This window comes from Panthera uncia, assembly GCF_023721935.1.
Source record: "Panthera uncia isolate 11264 chromosome C1 unlocalized genomic scaffold, Puncia_PCG_1.0 HiC_scaffold_4, whole genome shotgun sequence".
NCBI classification, from domain to species: Eukaryota; Metazoa; Chordata; class Mammalia; order Carnivora; family Felidae; genus Panthera; species Panthera uncia.
Window position 1 is genome coordinate 50,463,030 of NW_026057585.1, and position 18,374 is coordinate 50,481,403.

Here is an 18,374-nt window from a genome sequence, read left to right on the forward strand (position 1 = left end):
GCATCTAAAAGAATAAATACCTAGAAATAGGGGCGCCAGGGTGGCTCAGTCAGCTAAGTGTTTGACTTTGGCTCAGGTCATGATCTCATGGTTCAGTTCGTGGATTCGAGCCCTGCGTCAGGCTGTGTGCTGACAGCTCAGAGCCTGGAGCTTGCTTGCTTCAGATTCTGTGTCTCCCTCTCTCTCTGCCCCTCCCCCGCTCATGCTCGCTCTTTCTCTCTCTCTCTCTTTCTCTCTCTCTCTCTCTCGCTCTGAAAAATAAACATTAAAAAAATTAAATACCTAGAAATAAATTTAATAGAGGTAAAAGATCTGTATATTGAACACTACAAGACAGTAATGAAAGAAATTGAAGAAGATACAAATGCATGGAAAAATATTCCATGCTTATGAATTGGAAGAATGAATATTGTTAAAATGTCTACACTATCCAAAACAGTCCACAGATTCAGTGCAATTGCTATCAAAATTTCAATGGCATTTTTCACAGAATAGAATAATCTTAAATTTTGTATGAAGCAACAAAGACCCTGAATAGCTAAAGCAGTCTTAGAAAAAAGCTGGAAACATCACCCTCTCTGATTTCAAAGTATATTACAGAGCTATAGTGATTAAAACAGTATGGTATTTGCACATGAACACATAGATCAAAAACAGATACATAGATCAATGGAACTGAATAGAGAGCCCAGAAATAAACCCACACATATATGACTAATTAATTTACAATCAAAGAGCAAAGTATACATTGGGGAAAAAAACAGTATCTTCAATAAGTAGAGTTAGGAAACCTGGAAAGCCAGAATGAATCTGGACCATTATTTATACCATACACAAAAATTAACTCAAAGTGGATTAAAAACTTGAATGTAAGACCTGTATTTCTGTATGTGTTAAATTTCATAATTGAAAAGATTAAGAATTAGGCAAAAACAAACAGAAATATGTAAAAATTGGGAAATGTTTATTAATAAAATATTGAATGAATAATAGTGATTTTTTAAATTTATAGATTAAAATTAAATATACAAAAATATTAACAATCTGCATGAATTCTCTCTACCTTTCTGAATTTCCCTGATATTAATATACATTGCTTATATATAACATATATTACTCATATATATTCATGTAAAAACATGAATAAGACTGTTTTGAAAAGTAGGCCTAGTTAAGAAACCTTTTAAGCATAAAAACTTTTATTCAATTTTTCATGTTTATTTCAACCTAGAAACATTATACTTTTTTTCCTACGACTTTTTTTGTTTTCTAGGGCCTATTTATTCAGAACCCTCCACCATTTTTTTTTTTTTTTTTTTTTTTTACCTATTTCATTTTAAATAATGATTTTCCACAGGTAATTGATGCACATGGAGTTGATGTCACTCCCCGACCTCTTTACCATCCAGATCCACATACAGGTACAGCAAAGCCAAATAAACTACTGACATCACGAGAAGGATCATTTGCAGCAGAATTTATATCTTCTTATAGCCTTTATCAGAATACATTAAATCCTAGTATGTTAGGGCACTTTACAAGGTAGAGTATACAATTCTATTGTTCTTTTTTATATCACATGTGCTGTCTTTTCATTTAAGTTGTATGTATGTAACTTAGATGTCAGTTGTCTTCGGTCTCCCACCTGCACTCTATGTTAGTGTGCCATCTCTATGTTCCCCTCATGTTTTACTTAGGTGTAGAGGTTTGCATGTCTTAAGAGTTCTCCAATACTCGGGGCACCTGGGTGACTCAGTTGGTTAAGCGTCCGACTTCATGATCTCATGATCTCATGGTTTCTGAGTCCGAGCACCGCCTCAGGCTCTGTGCTGACGGCTCAGAGCCTGGAGCCTGCTTCAGATCCTGTGTCTCCTTCTCTCTCTGCCCACTGCCCCCCATCCCCACTTGTGCTCTGTCTCTCAAAAATAAATAAATGTAAAAAAAAATTAAAGAATAAGAATAAAAGAGAGTTCTCCAACACACCAAACATTTCTGAGAAAATATATGGGTTTTATACAAGTTTTCTTGAGGAACCAAAAGATGAGGCTAATCACATACCTACAGACGTATTTCTTCTGTTTCTTTTATGCTACAACTTATGGGAAGAAGCAGCTCCGCTCCCCCAATATCCCATGTAAATCCATGTTCTCCTAGGGTTTGATTTATCTTTTGTTTCATAATTTTTTTTGTAAATGAAATGCTATGCATGTGTTATGTAGACACTTTATGTAAGTGAAGTGAAATTTTATTAATGTTTATGGTAGAGAAGTTCAGAATGTTTGCAATAATTAAACAGTATGTCCTAAAATAATCTAAAGATTATGGGGAAATATTTGAGTGTGTAATTTTCCATTTGACCAATTAAAAGTTCCAGAAGTTAACTAAGCACATTTTAGGAGAAAATATGCTGCTCTAGAGTCTGACTCAAAATTTGCATGCAGTAGCCATAGGAGTGCTCTGTAAAACAAAGAATATTCCAGTAAACTGTATCTACCCTTTAAAAAAAAAATTACTTGCCTATTTTTGAGAGAGAGAGAGCACAAGTAGGGGAAGAGAAGAGCAGAGAGAGAGAGAGAGAGAGAGGAAAACACAGAATACAAAGTAGGTTCCAGGCTCCAAGCTGTTAACACAGAGCCAAACTCAGGGCTCAAACTTATGAACTGTGAGATTGATGACCTGAGCCGAAATCGGATGCTTAACCGACTGTGCCACCCAGGCGCCCCGCTGTACCTACCTTTTTGAGGACAAGTTGGACCTATAAGTAGAAAGGGGAGAAAAGTATATAATATCACGAAATTATGTTGCTTACATGTTTAAAGAAATTATTTTTGTATGCTTCAATGTATTGATTTCCTAACCAGTACATAGATTTTCTCTTAATTAAATCATGAGAGGGCCTTTATAAAATTGAATAAATCACATTTAAGATGGGATTTGAGTGAAGAGCAGAAAATTGGTGAAAAATGAAAGGAAGAATGTTCTAGGCTGAGACTCTAAAGTAAGAAAGTGCCAAAAGATTGAGTAACTTAAAAAGGGGGTGGGATGGGGGAAATGTGATAAATGAAGATGGAGAGACTGGATAGATAAGCTGTATTTTAGCTTTTTATTCTCAATATATTGGGAATCCATCACAGGACTTTGGATATAGGTTTGACATGTTTTATCCCTAAATTCTATTTATAATGACTTTTTTTAATAATGACTTTTTACTTAAGGAACATTACAAATCAGCTTGATGTTTAAAGAAGTAGTTTACTTTTATCAATTTTTCTTATATGATTATAGGATATTTGATTTCTCAATATGATAATGTTTTTGTTCATGTATTCAATTACCCATAAGAACATCTAAATAAATGAATAATTTTGTTTTTCATTATTAAAGGTCAGTTTTAGGAAGCAGTATAGTTTCTAAGTCAAGTGTATCTACTACTGAATCAATAGCAGAAGACCTAGAAGAACCATCCTATAAACGAGAAAAATTGACTAGTTTTACAGGTAATGAAAATGTGATCATTTATTTCAGTATCAGTCCCTTATTTCTTTAGCAAATATACTTATTATTTGTCAGGTACTTGAGATAAAAGAACTCTGGTAATGATTTCTAAATGCTGGCCAGAGGGGTAGCTACGGGAGAATTACCAGAGTAGTATCAATGTTCCCAAGGTGAGAATCTTGTACCACCAGCCTCAGGAATCACAGATACTGTTTGAGAAGTGCTTTGCTTCTAGGGCACCTGGGTGGCTCAGTCAGTTAAGCCTCTGGCTTTGGCTCAGGTCATGATCTCATAGTTGAAGAGTTTGAGCCCCACATGGGGCTCTGTGCTGACCACAGAGCCTGGAGCCTGGAGCCTGCTTCACATTCTGTGTGTCCCTCTCTCTCTGCCCCTCCCTGCTTGCGCTCTATCTCTCTCTCTCTCTCAAATAAACATTAAAAAAATTTTTTTAGGAGTGCTCTGCTTCTAACTCAGGAGATAAGTCATTCTGTTACACTGTGATCAGTGCCATAATAGGATATATGCAGAGTGTGATGGGAGCACTTTGAATGGAAAGATTAACACCTTTGAGGTGGGAAAAAAGAAAAGAATTAACAGAGAACATTATTGACTTTTGACTTGAGTTTTTAAAGATGATTAGTAATTTATCAGGAGAACAAATAGGGGTGGCTTCTTCCAAGCAGAACATAAAACATGAGGTAAAGGATTATGAAAGTAAAGGTAAAAAAATGAGGAAATAATGGATGATCAAAAGTGCTGGGTGAAGTGGGTACCTACTTGAGGAACGCTTGCCTTGGAGTGCAGTAAGAGTGTCTCTTCCGCTAAGATGATAATGAAGGATTAATGAAAATATTCATAAGGTTGGAAAAGTGCTTCATAGACTCTTTGGTGTTAAGATATGTAACAGGACTACTTCTGACAACAAGTAATGCCCAACTACCATTGGCTTAAATAATCATTTATTTTTCTCGCATTAAAAGAACTTAAAAGGTAGATAGCTTTTGGATCGGATCTTGTGGCTTAACTGTGAGACTCTAGATTGGCGACTCTGCTGTTCTCTTTCCTTAAGCCTTTTCTTCTTCCTTCTTGCTTCATGGTCTCAAAATATCTGCCCCAGCTCTGGATATTATATGCACATTAAAAGCAGAAAGGAGAAAGGCAATAGCTCCAGCCATATCACTTTTATTTATCAGGAAAGTAAAAGTTTCCCCAGGAAAGTCTTCTTTCCTATGTATTTCTACTGTTATCTCATTGGCCAGAACTCTGTCACATGGTGAACCCTAGCTTCAAGAGAGGCTAGGAAACTAAACACTTGATTTTCTTAATGGAAAGAGGCAAGGGAAGGGGGAAAGCCTTAGCAATGAAAACTTGGCAATCAGCAGTGTCTGCTGCAGGAGGGAAGATCATCCTCTCAGAGATAGACAAGGAGCATTGGATTATTATTGTAATCTTACCCAGACTCAGAGGGATTGAATCCCTCTGAAGGGATTGAATACATCTCACAATATGGTCTGTTCTTTGATCACATAAAAGCCACCTGCAACATATGACCCATCATATTTCGGTAAAATGATAATTAAAATAGCAATTAGTAAATGATTTTTATTAAGTCTTGTATTTTAGATTTACGAGTTATGAGGGCAACACCTGGAAAAATTGTAACAAAAGAAGACCTAGAAAAGACTATAGAGATAATACTCACAGAGACGGAAACACTAAGATTTTTTAACCTACCAACAGTCATGGTTTCTGTAGAATCTGAAGAAGCTATGAAAGTAAGGTATGTATGGCTCAATTGTCTATATTGCTTCTGTAATTTAAATGCTAAGTCAGAAGTTCCTATCCTTGTTTCTGTTTTGGGGCATTCCTGGGTAAATACTGGTGGCATACGTGCTTGGTGAAGTTCTATATAAAGTTATATATGTGCCTTATGAAATGATATGAAAAGTGTTTGTGGGGTTTTTTTTGAAAACTATTTATGTTGTATGTACTTTTTTCTAGAGGAAGAACCCATAGGTTTACCATACTCTTTAAAAAGTGGGTACACTACTAAGTCAAATAATAAAAGAAATAAAGGAAGCTTCCAAGTGTCAATAAAGGTTTTAATGATATTTTTTTTTCTTTTATGCATATGTAAGTTATTTCCAGTTTAAAAGAAAGGACTGGGGTGCCTGGGTGGCTCAGTAGGTTAAGCGATTGACTCTTGATTTTGGCTCAGGTCATGATCTCATAGTTCGTGGGATCAAGCCCAGCATGGGGCTCTGTGCTGACAGTGTGGAGCCTGCTTGGGATTCTGTCTCCCTCTCTCTCTGCCCCTTCCCCAGTCATGCTCTCCCTCTCTCTCTCCCTCAAAATAAATAAATGAAACATTTTATAAAAATAAAAATTAAAAAATAAAAAGAAAGGCCTGACATTTTTATATTCAAAACTTAAGTAAAAATATGTTATTGGAAAATAACTGAATTTACTATATTAGAGCAGATTTTCCATTGCTCCTTATTAATGAATTCAAATAGATCATTAGTTTTTGCTCATTTATTTTGCCTCATTAAGGATTGTTATGCCTTTTTGGGAGAATTTGGGAGAATTGACCCCTTTATCATTATGTAATGCCCCTCTATAATGCCCCTCTGATAATTTGCCTTGCTCTGAAGTCTGCTCTGTCTGAAATTAATGTAGCTACTGTAAACAGATTTTTGGGGTGTCTGGGTGGTTCTGTCAGTTGGGTGTCTGACTTTTGATTTCAGCTTGTGTTGTTGATCCCAGGTGCTGGGCCTGGAGCCTGCCTGAGATTCTCTCTCTCTTTATTCCTCTGCCCCTCTCCTGTGCTCACGCTCTCTCTTTCAAAAATAAAAAAAATATATACATTATTAATATAGTTATTCAGATTATTTAGATTCAAATATAATTTGAATACGATTCAAAGTACTAAAAATCTATCAATAAAATATTTTTAGGATATTATTCTTACCCAAATATAAAACATCCTAGAATTATTTGGACTATAAAATATAGTACAAGTAGATCCTGAATAACACACTTTGAAATTCTTAAGACATAAGGGAAAGCTCTTAACACCAGAAAAAGGAAAGGAGCAAATAACAAATGGATAGATACGTGATCTGAAATCAGAGGTGGAGAGATGCTAGAAGCAAACGTTAAAATTAACACACGGATCTAGAGTCCAGCAGGTCTTGGACCCGCACAAATTAAGAGAACTAAAAGAGACATTTTTGTATTAAGGAAAGTCCTTAAAAGGATTTCAGTTATCTCAAGTGATCCCAGGTTTCAAAGCTAATATCATAAGCAAACATGAATTTTCTCTGGAGGAAAGCATATCCCATTTAGACTCAAGATTCCCTCAGATTGAGTTTGGTAAAAATACACCAAACCAATAAAAAAGTACTATGAATGAGAATTAAAAGAAATAACAGACCAGAGATCTACACCCTGAGGACTATGGATAATGAGATATTAGGACTCTATTATGAGATATAGAATATAAAATATATGTGAAATATTTAAATAAAAGATAGTGTTAACACCTCACTAACATCAAGAAACTATCGAAATGATGACTCATATTTGCAAAAACATCTAAAAAGAACTTTAAAATAAAGTATATTTATATAATTGTTGAAGTTAAACAGAAAACATTGAATTTAAACACGACATAATCAAACATTTAATAAATTGAAACATAGGTCTGGATAAATTCTACAAAATAAACCTTGGAAAGAAAAATGTGATATAAAGTATGAAAGAGAAGTTAAAAAAAGAAATTGACAATAGAATAAAGGTCTAAAATGTACCTGGTTTGTTCCAAAATATCAAAATACGAAGAATGGAGGAGATGAACTCCAAAGAGTTCAAAGAGAGTGGGTAAGGATGTTCCCAAGCTATTAAGGCACCACTTTACAGAAACGAATAAATAAAAAGAAATCCACAAAAAAGAAATGCACTTGGTGCATTATATTGATACTCCAGAATACCAAATACTAAACGAAGATTTTACTTTTTATTTTTCTATCAGTGTTTATTTATTTTGAGATGGAGAGAGAGCAAGTGGGGGAGAGGCAGAGGAAGAGAGAGGGGGACAGAGGATCCAAAGTGGGTTCCCTGCTGACGGCAGAGATCCTGATGCAGGACTCCAAACCTGCAAACCGTAAGATCATGACCTGAGCTAGAGTTGGATGCTTAACTGACTGAGCCACCCAGGCACCCCCAAAAGAAGATTTTAAAAACAGAAGGAAAAAAGAAAAAAAAATCATCTACAGAGAAATAATTAAACCAATTATTACCTAGCATTACTAGGGACAAAGAAGATCACTTTATAATGATAGGAAGGTATAATAATTTTAATCTTGAATACTCCTAATAAAATAACCTCAACGTATATGAAGCAAAAATTAGAAACTTGTTAAGTATAAGTAGGTGTGTTAAACTTGCTTCTCTTAATTACTGTATGTCAACCAGATATAAAATTCACATAGATATAGAAAATTTGAACCAAAGACATAATTTAATGATCACATATAAAACTCTGCATTCAATAGAGAATACACACTCTTTTCAAGCACACACCAATTATTTTTAAAAATCATTCATGCACAAGACCATGAAACAAGGTTTCAAAAATTCCAAAGAAATAGTATCATACAAACTCAATTCTCTGACCACAAATAGAATTAAGTTAAAAATTAATAACATAAATCTCAATTAAAACACAGACACACATTCAGATACACATTTGGAGGTTAAAAAGCACATTTTCTAAATTCCTTATGAACCAAAGAAGAAATCATAATTGGAATTTAAGAAATACTCAGAAGTAAATAATTATTAAAATAGCACATACCTACAGGATGGCACAAATGTAGTACTCTGAAGGAAATTTATAGCTTTCAGTGTTTATAGCAGAGTTCATAAAAACTGTGTGGAGATAGTGCCAGCACGTCGTTGGGCACTGAAAGTAGTAAGGATGCTGGGAGGTATAGTAAGTAGAGTCTTTTGGAGGTAGTTTAGTGCAGTCTTGTCTTTTCTTTTCTTTGTCATGTTTATTTTTGAGAGAGAGGGACAGAGCACACGTGGGGGGAGGGGCAGAGAGAGAAGGAGACACAGAATCTGAAACAGGCTCCAGGCTCTGGACTGTCAGCACAGGGCCCGACGGGGGGTGGGGGGGGGCTCGAACTCATGAACCATGAGATCGTGACCTGAGCTGAAGTCGGATGCTAACCGACTGAGCCACCCAGGCGCCCCAAGTGCAGTCTTTTCCTAAGGAGTTTTTTGAACTCTCACTTCACATTTGGTGAAATCCACATTAAAGAAAATAATTTTAAAGAGAAGGCATAATATAAAGAGATAATATCCATGGCAATAATTTTTATTAATGAGTTGAATATACTTTATATTTTATAGGCGGAGAAACAAGAATTATGAGACCCTTTGTAGAAATAGATTAGGCAATGACTTATATGCTGAAAGGATGATGCAGACTATTAATGGAGCACCAAAGAATAAAGATGTTCAGTGTGACAAAATCGTAAAAGAAGACAAAGGTAATTTATATTTCATTCTGCTTGATAAAGTACATATTTTAATATACATTCTTTGAGTCTGTCAGTTAACAAATAAATGTTGAAATATATGAAGTAAAGATAGAAATACTTTGGTCAAATCACAATAGCAGCTAGGTCCTGTAATCTATAGCTTTTAGAACTTGACAAATAATGAGTAATAAATATAAATATAGATGATTTAGATAACATAATTATAATTTTGATATTTATAGAAACTCTATTATAGAATTTTGTGCTATTCAAATGTTTATGAAACATTTAGAGAAACTGATTGCTTAACCATAACTAATAGCATTTAAAATGTGCCAGACACTATTCTAGGCCTTCCACATTTATTAACTGGTTTAATTCTCACGACAACACAATGAGGTAGGTACTATTGTTACTCTCCATTTTTGGAGGCAGAAACAAGCAAAGAGAAGTTAGCTAACTTGACCAACGTCACTCAGCTAGTATGGCACGCAGTAATACCCTCAGACAGTCTGGTTCTAGAACCTGTGCTCTGTACTACACTTACTGTCTCTCAATGTTCATAAATTCATAACCCTGCATAGCCAAAAATTCTGTGAGGTAGGGCCAGAAAGGTAATTAGAAAAAAGTTATTAATTTTAATGGCTTTTGTTATTCAGCAAAATTATAAGCTAGTTCTTTGAAAAGATTAAAATAAAACTTCTAAGCAAATGCTAAGTCAAGCCAAGGGTAACTTATAATTAGTAGGAAAGTTTTGTGGCATTCTTACTCACTCTTGCCCTACTCCCCTTCTCAGTATGGTGATGGTCTTAAAGGCAACTGCCTGCCTTCCCAGTTTGAGACCCTGGCCTCTGGTTCCAGAGAAGCAGAGCAGACCTTACTCTCAAAGGATTTGGCTTCTTTGTTTTAACCTGCCTGGGAATACCTGAAGGACTGACCCAGAGCACTTGTTTTTGTTTTGTTTTGTTTTGTTTTGTTTTGTTTTTTTAACTCAGGACACACAGGCGGTAAAGCAGCTGTGCATATTGCATTCCCAACAAATATTGCAAAGTAAATGAACAACTCATCTCTCTTAGAGGCAAAAGAATACAATGGAGTCAAACAAGAAACACACTGTAAGCCTGAGAGAAAAAGCTAGGGAGGGAGATCTTTGGGAAATTAAGATATTAAAAAAGGCTTGTATATACAGGGAAATTTAGAAAGTCCTGTGCATGCCTAGGACAAGATGCAAGCTCAGGAAAGACTTGAAAAGATCCTAAGCTTTCCCCTCTGGCTGATCTCAGGCTTAGTACAGGCAGGAAGTGAAGGCTAAGGCATACATGTAAACAGCCTGGTTAAGCATTAAAGGAATACCTTAACATTGACCCACTCTACAAGACCCAGAGAGGTTTTTTATCCTTTGTTTGTCTGTTTCTTTTCTTTTTCTTTTCTGTCTTGTTTTTTTCTGATGGACTGGTCGGGGAGGGTGGAGGAATTCAGGTATTCAAGGAGATCTCTGTCATGACACTTGCTGACCAAAAGCTTCTGCGATGATACATGACAAAGAATACAGACTTTATAAAAATAGTTTAGAAACATCACTAAGCAAACAAACAACGAGTACTCACAGCAAACTACAAAAACAAACTCCAAGGAGCAAGAAGAATCTGATTTCCAGAGTTACCACATTATTATATTCAAACTGTTCAGTTCTCAAAAAAAATTACAAAGGATAGAAAGAAATAAGAAAATATGGCCCATTTGAAGAATAAATTAACTGAAACTCTCCCTGTGGAAGTACAGACATTGTATTTATTAGCCAAAGACTTTAGATCAATTGTATCAAACATTCTGATAAAGCTAAAGGAAACTATGGGCAAAGAGCTAAAGCAAACAAGAATGGTGTATGGAAAAAAGAAGAATATAAATAAAGGGACAGGAATTATAAAAAGAAACCAAACAAATTCTGGAGATTAAAAGTACAATAACTGAAATGGAAATACTAGAGTTATCCGTGGCAGATTTGAGCAGGCAGAAGAAAGAATCTGCAATTCTTAAAGACATGTCAATTGAAATGATCTAGTCTGAGGAGAAGAAAGAAAAAAGAATAAAGAAAACTGAACACAGCCTGAAGGACCTATGGGGCTCCACCAAGCATACCAATATACACAGAAAGAGAATTTCAGAATGATAGGAGAAAAAAGAGATAAGGGGAACAAAAAATATTTGAAGAAATAATGGCCAAAAAACTTCCCAAATTTCATAAAAGTCATGAATCTGCATATCTGAGAAGTTCAGCAAACTCCCAAAAAGATAAAGAGATCCACACTCAGACACATTATAATTAAGTGTTGAAAGAGAATCTTGAAAACAGCAAAAGAAAAGTGACTCTTTTCATGTACAAGGGATCCTCAATAAGATTACACCCAATTTCTCAGAAACCATGGAGTTCAGAAGTCAGTGGGATGCCATACATAAAGAGATGAAAGAGAAAACTGTCAACCAAGAATTCTATATCCTTCAAATAATCCTCATGAGGGAGAAATTAAATAATTAAGATTAAATACTTTCCCATGAAGGAGACAATAAGAAATTCCCAGGTAACAAAAGCCAAGACAATTTAGCATTAGTAGAATTGCCTTATAAGAAATGCTAAAGGGACTCCTTCAGGCAGAAATGAAAGGACACCAGACAATAACTTGAAGTCATATGAAGAAATGAAGAGCACTGGAAAGGTAACTACATAGGTAAATACAAAAGTCAGCATTATAATTTTGGTTTGTATCTCCACTATTTTTGCAATATAATTTAAAATAAATGCATAAAACAATAATTATAAAACTATACAAATGGACACACAGCATATAAAGATGTAATTTGTGACAACATCAGCACAAAGTGGGTGTGATGGAGCTGTATAGGAGTTCTTGTATACTATTGAAGTAAGGTAGTATTAATTCAAAATAGGTGGTTAAAATTTTAAGAAATTGATTGTAATCTGCAAGGCAACCACCAAGAAAATAACTCAAAAATTACAAAAAAGAAAATTAGATAGGAATCAAAGCAGAACACCATTAAAAAATCAAGTAAACACAAAAGAAGGCAGTAATGAAAGAATTGAGGAACAAACACATAAGACATAAAGAAGACAAAAATGGAAGAAATCCTTCCTGAATAGTAATTATTTTAAATAAGTAGATTAAATTCTCCAATTAAAAGGCAGATATTGGTAGGATGGGTTAAAAAACAAAAACTAAACATGATCCAAGTATATGCTGTCTAACAAGAGACTCACTTTAGAGCCACAGACAAAAATATGTAAGGGGAAAGGATGTAAATAGCAACCAAAAAAAGCTGAGAGGGCTTTACTAATATCAGACATAGTAGACTTTACATAAAATTATTACAGGAGCCAAACAGCATTATATACTGATAAAAAATTCAATCCATAAACAAGATATAACAATTATAAACCCATATGTACTCAACAAGAGAGCCTCCAACTATATGAAGCAAAAATTGATAGGATTGAAGGGAGAAAATAGGAAGTTCTACAATAAGAGTTGGGACTTTAGTACCCCACTTTCAATAATGGGCAGAACAACCAGAGAGATTATCAATGAGAAAGAAAATAGAGGACTTGAATAATAATATAAACTAGGCATAACAGACATATACACCATCCCAAACATCAGAAAACACATTTTTTTCTCAAGTTCACATGGAAAACTCTCCAAGATACACCATTATGTTAGGTAATAAACAAGAGGAAATAAAAATTTTTAAATCAATATCTTTTTTGACCACACTTAATGACATTAAAACCCTATAACAAAAGGAAAACTGGGAAATTTAAAAATATTTAGAAATTAAACAACACACTTTTAAATGACTTTTTTAATGTTTATTTTTGAGAGAGAAAGGGGGGTGGGAGAGGGGAGGGGCAGAGAGAGAGGAAGGCACAGAATCTGAAGCAGGCCCCAAGCCCTAAACTCTCAGCACAGAGCCGGACGCGGAGCTCAAACTCACAAATCACAAGATCGTGACCTGAACTGAAGTGGGACACTTAACCAACTGAGCCATCCAGGCACCCCAAACAACACACTTTTAAGCAACCTGTGCATCAGAGATGAAAGCACAAGGGAAATTAGAAAATATTTTGAGATGAGATGAATGAAAATGAAAATAAAACATAATAAAACTTATATAGTGAAAGTAGTGCTTAGAGAGAAATTTACAGCTGCAGATACATTTAAAAAAGAAGATACCCACCTGAAACTAATGTAACATTATGTGTCAACTATACTTCAATATAAAAAAAAATAATAAAAATCTCAAATCAATAATCTAACTTTACACATTAAGAATGAGATAAGATAAAACTAAACCAAAAGCCAGCATAAGGAAGGAAATACTAAAGATTAGAGTGGACATAGAGAAAAACTAATGAAACTAAAAGTTGGTACTTTGAAAAGATCAACAAAACTGACAAAACTTTAGTTAGATTGACTAAAGAAAGATAAGAGAAGATTCAAATTACTAAAATGAAAAGTGGAAGTGAGGACATTACAGAAATAAAATAGATTATTAAAAAAAGTGAACATTTGTATGCCAATAAATTAAATAGCTAAATGAAATGGACACATTCCTAGAAATCCTTCCCTGCACAGACATGTTCTGTTTTACCCTGACTGCTTTAGAGAAGACATGATGAACAGAAAATATAGAACATCCCACTTACCTAACCATACTTTCATTGGATATTCGATGCCCAGCTTGTCAGGTGCCCTGTGAAGATTAAGTTCTGTGTTTCCAAGGACACATTCATGATCTCACCATGTGATTTCTTCATAAGTGGCTCTTGTAAACTCTCAGGGAAGCTGAAGTCAGAATGTGACCCAGACTGTTCTGATGATCTTCTCCTGAGAGTCCTCCTTTAGTAGTCCTCCTCTAATAGTAGTGATTTTGTTCTCTTTTTATTCATCTGTGATAGTGTTTGCTATTCAGTTTTTAAAACTAAAGTATATATTGTGTAGGTATACATATATCAGAGAGCCTTACCTGAGGTTTTCCAAGAAGAAACCTCTGCAGAAAGAATCTGAGTGCACATAGTTTATTTTGGAGGTAATCCTAAGAAACACTGGTAGGGGAGTAAGTGAAACAAGAAAGGGTAGGCAGCCAACAAAGGTTATGTGATCTAACAAATTACTTCTTTTGGTAACGAGTTCAATACTGCTAGAGAATCTGGGAGCCAGGTTATCTTATCATGCTCCAACTTTCTAAATCATTGTTTGAAGGCTGATGGGCTTGTTAGTTCCTTGGTACTTCTGGCCTGATTTGTGCACATCAAAGTGGCCCTAGTGGCCAAAGATGGCCCCAAGCAAAACAATATAGGTGCTGGCAGTTGCAGATTGGCCAGTAAGAGGTAATGCATAACAGATACGGGCAGGACAGTAACAGCATCTACCACAGGGGAGAAACCTTTTAAAGCAAAGCAAGAGTATGACCATTCCAAAAGTTAGGAAAAGTGGATGTGCTTCTGTTTGAGGTAGCTAGAAGGAGGTGGGCTATGATAGAAGAGTGTCTAGGAGGCTTCTAATCACCTGGAGATGTTCTATTTCTTATCCTGGCTGGTGAGTACATGGTAGTAATTCTTTACACATATAAGTGTTATACACTCTTCTATGAATGATAGTATTTCATAGAAAAGTTTAATTAAAAATAATGAGAGATAGTCCATATTCAAAAATTTCAGTGCAGACCAATTAAATATTAAAGTCTTATGGATCAGTAAGAAAAGAATATGTCTTCCTTGCCTGATTTGGGATGAAATTGAAAGAGATGCAGGAGTCAGAGAGATGGAAGTCAAATATTAGCTTTATTACTGATAAAGTTAATTGAAAAATGTAGTCTTAAATCTGCAGCTAAGTGGAATTGGCATTTCTTCCTTTCAGAATAGATCTTACCAGTAGTAATTAGCACAGCTAGACCAGCACAGACCTTCTTTTTTAGGGGTGAGACCTGACCAGGAAGCATGCTTTCTGCCATTGAACAGACCTAACAAAAGAATCTGGAAGTGGCTAAGCACAATGCCTTCTAAACTGTCCTATAGGATTAGTCACTTTTCTCCGCAGTGAGCGAATGAGGGTTATAGTGAGGTCAAGGTGTTAATTTAGCTGAAGTTCCCTCTGTAAAGATTCACAGAGAGTGAAGGAAAAGTTTCCACCTGACAGTAGACATATAGTAGTTTATTATAAAAGTGGCATTTCGAATAAATAGATAATTCAATAAGTGTATAATTCAATAAATCTTTGCAGATTTCATAAAACCAGCTTGTTTTCTATGGATATTATACTACAATAATGTCTTTTATAAAAACATGTGTAGGGGCTCTTGGGTGGCTCAGTCGGTTGAGTATCCCATTCTTCATTTTGGCTCAGGTCATGATCCTGGAGTCGTGGGATTGAGACTCAGGTCAGGCTCTGCACTGAATATGGAGCCTGCTTAAGATTCTTTCTTTCCCTCTGCCCCTCTCCACCCACTTGCACATGCATTCTCTCTCTAAAAAAATTTTTTTAAAAAGCTTGGTAAGAGCTCATTTCTATTATAAAAAATACACATATTTCTTCATATGTGACTCTGGAAGGACATAGACCAAAATGTTAGCAGTTATTATCTTTGGGTGATGGAAATATAAGTCATATTTTTCTTTTCTTTTTTCACAGTAAGCATATCTTTTTACTCAGCTAAAATATAAAATTATTTTTCTGCAAATGTTATATGGCTAATTGCTATTCTTTTATAGTCTGAGTTAAACTAATAGAGAGAAACAATATTTTAAAATGGGTAAAAACTGTTTCGACATATTCTGGACTCAGAAACGCGCAAAACACAGATATAGTTGGGAATGCTTTTTTTCTGATATTAGTTAAAACTTTCTTTAGTATAAAAAACAGTATAAAATTGGGAAGTCACAATCATGCTTTTTTTCTTTTTCTTCAAGAAACAGACTCTTAACTGTAGAGAGCAAACTGATTGTTATCAGAGGGGAGTTGGGTAGGGGGATGGGTTAAGTAGGTGATTAAGGATGGGGATTAAAGAATGCACCTTTTGTGATGAGCACAAGGTGTTGCAGGGAAGTGTTGAATTACTAAATTGTATACCTGAAGCTAATATTACACTGTATGTTAACTATCTTGAGTTTAAATAAAAACTTAAACAAACAAAAACCAAAAAAACATTCATTATTTATTGTTTTATTTTGTACATGTTATTATGGCATGTGGTTTGAGATTTTTTTATTTCTTAGGTTAATTTATTCAAATGTACAAATGTCATGATGGTACCCAAACTAAAATTACCCATGTTATTTGTTATTCTCAAATGAGAAAAAACTTTAAATCACCCTAACATTTTATATTGCTCATGTAATTTATAACATGTACCTTTATTTATGTAGCAATTATTAGTGATCACATAACAGTATATTCCTATTTACTCAAATTACTAAACTTTCAGTTAAAGGAAGAAAAAAGTTTAAGTACTTCAACATAGAAAGACACAATTACCTCCTATGGTATTTTACTTTATGAACATGGAAATTGTACCCTTTTCAATTAGCGAAATAAGCTAGGTATTCTGTGTATAACTTTCTTAAATATAACTAGGTTGTTTTTTTTTAATTTTTTTTTAACGTTTATTTATTTTTGAGACAGAGAAAGACAGAGCATGAACGGGGGAGGGTCAGAGAGAGGGAGACACAGAATCCGAAACAGGCTCCAGTCTCTGAGCTGGCAGCACAGAGACCGACGCGGGGCCCGAACTCAGGGACTGCGAGATCACGACCTGAGCCGAAGTCGGCCGCTTAACCGACTGAGCCACCCAGGCGCCCCAAATATAACTAGGTTTAATAAAATAGAAATGTTACTATGAAATGTGAGTTAATATTCTTGCTAATTGAAAACATTTTGAAATACCAGAGCTCCTTCATTTTGTATCATGAAAATAAAAGTTTTAACAATGAGGTGGTTGCATTTATTGTATCCAGATCTTGTTTTGATTTTTAGGGAAAATAATTCTTTAGCAAATCACTGGACTTTAAAAATTTAGCAAGTTTAGCCTTAGGAATATGGTCACTGATAAAATAATTGCTACATGAGCCTTTCTTTGTTATATCAATAATGAAAGGGGTTGGAATTCTTTTTTTTATTTGGAGATAAATAATATTGCCAATTTTTGCTTGGAGACTTGTTATATTTGCTCAAATGAACAAATATAATGTAAACACAAATATTTGAAAGAGAAGATAATAACCCTACTACTTTACAAATTTCTTGAGAACAGAATCTACATTTTCCCAGCAAGTATAATCTTTTCACGTTAAGTATATAGGAGATGTTATGTGCTAAAAATGGGATTATATTATTATAAATTAAAAGTTCTACAGAATATAAACATATTAACCAGAAGTGAAAGAATGCTAAATGCTTATTATAACACGGTTGTCCAGGTCCATATTAAGCAAGACCTATAGCGACAGACTGATGGGATTCCGCTGCATCAGCTTGGGATGGAAGGGAGAAAGGAGAGAGTATCAAAAAGGATGGTGAGGATAACTTGGAGTTATCATTAAAACACGGAGAGATTTTTCTATAACTAGTTGTGTATAACCTAAACTATTAGAACTTGGTTGAAACTAATTTTTACCTATCTCTTTACTTAGGTATAATGTCCACTACTTGGGATTTGCATGATTCTTACATTGCTATGGAGCTTTCATCTTTACCAGCAAAACAATCTATCCTTGATTCATGTGGTAAAGCAAATGTACCTTCTAAAGATCGAGAGCAAAGAGTGCCAGGGAGTACTACAGAAAAAGGTAAGGTTTCATTTATGTCAGTTTTTTTTTTTAATGGGAGGTGTCACGAATGTGTGTGTCATCTTTGCACAAGATGCTAGTCTTCTCTGTATCATTCTAACATTACTGTACGTGCTGCCTCAGCAAGCACTATCTCAGTTTTTAAAAAGTGACGTTTTCACACGTCATTGTAAGTAAATTCTTTCTTGGCAGTCACAATACTTCATTTCTGGTGAAACGTGAAAAATACAACTTTTATTCAGAAATAGCATTGTTAGTCTTTCACATCATCTTGGACTCTGAACTGAAAAATTTAATTTTTCTTGGATACCTGTCAAGAGCTTCAAAGAGTCTGTCTTTCTCTGTTGCTTACTCGCTCTTAAGCTCTCTTTCATATATATTATGACATATGTTAAATATGTCACCAATATTCTTTTGGTTTTTAAAATTATATTTAAATTATATAGTCATGTAGACTATAGCCATGTTTTACT

At 34.7% G+C, this 18,374-nt stretch overlaps 1 protein-coding gene and 1 non-coding gene across 2 annotated transcripts in view; one reads left to right on the forward strand and one right to left on the reverse strand.

Annotated features, from left to right (window-relative positions):
- The window catches only part of DNAI4 (dynein axonemal intermediate chain 4), a 90,990-nt gene that overhangs the window by 28,720 nt on the left and 43,896 nt on the right, over positions 1–18,374 (forward strand). The window contains 5 exon segments of the mRNA XM_049618516.1: positions 1,358–1,542; positions 3,385–3,497; positions 5,119–5,275; positions 8,914–9,053; positions 17,746–17,901. Coding sequence (XP_049474473.1) covers positions 1,358–1,542; positions 3,385–3,497; positions 5,119–5,275; positions 8,914–9,053; positions 17,746–17,901 — 751 coding nt within the window.
- Positions 17,929–18,031, reverse strand: LOC125913809 (U6 spliceosomal RNA). Its single transcript, XR_007455103.1, has one exon. It is a non-coding gene; the product is annotated as a U6 spliceosomal RNA (small nuclear RNA).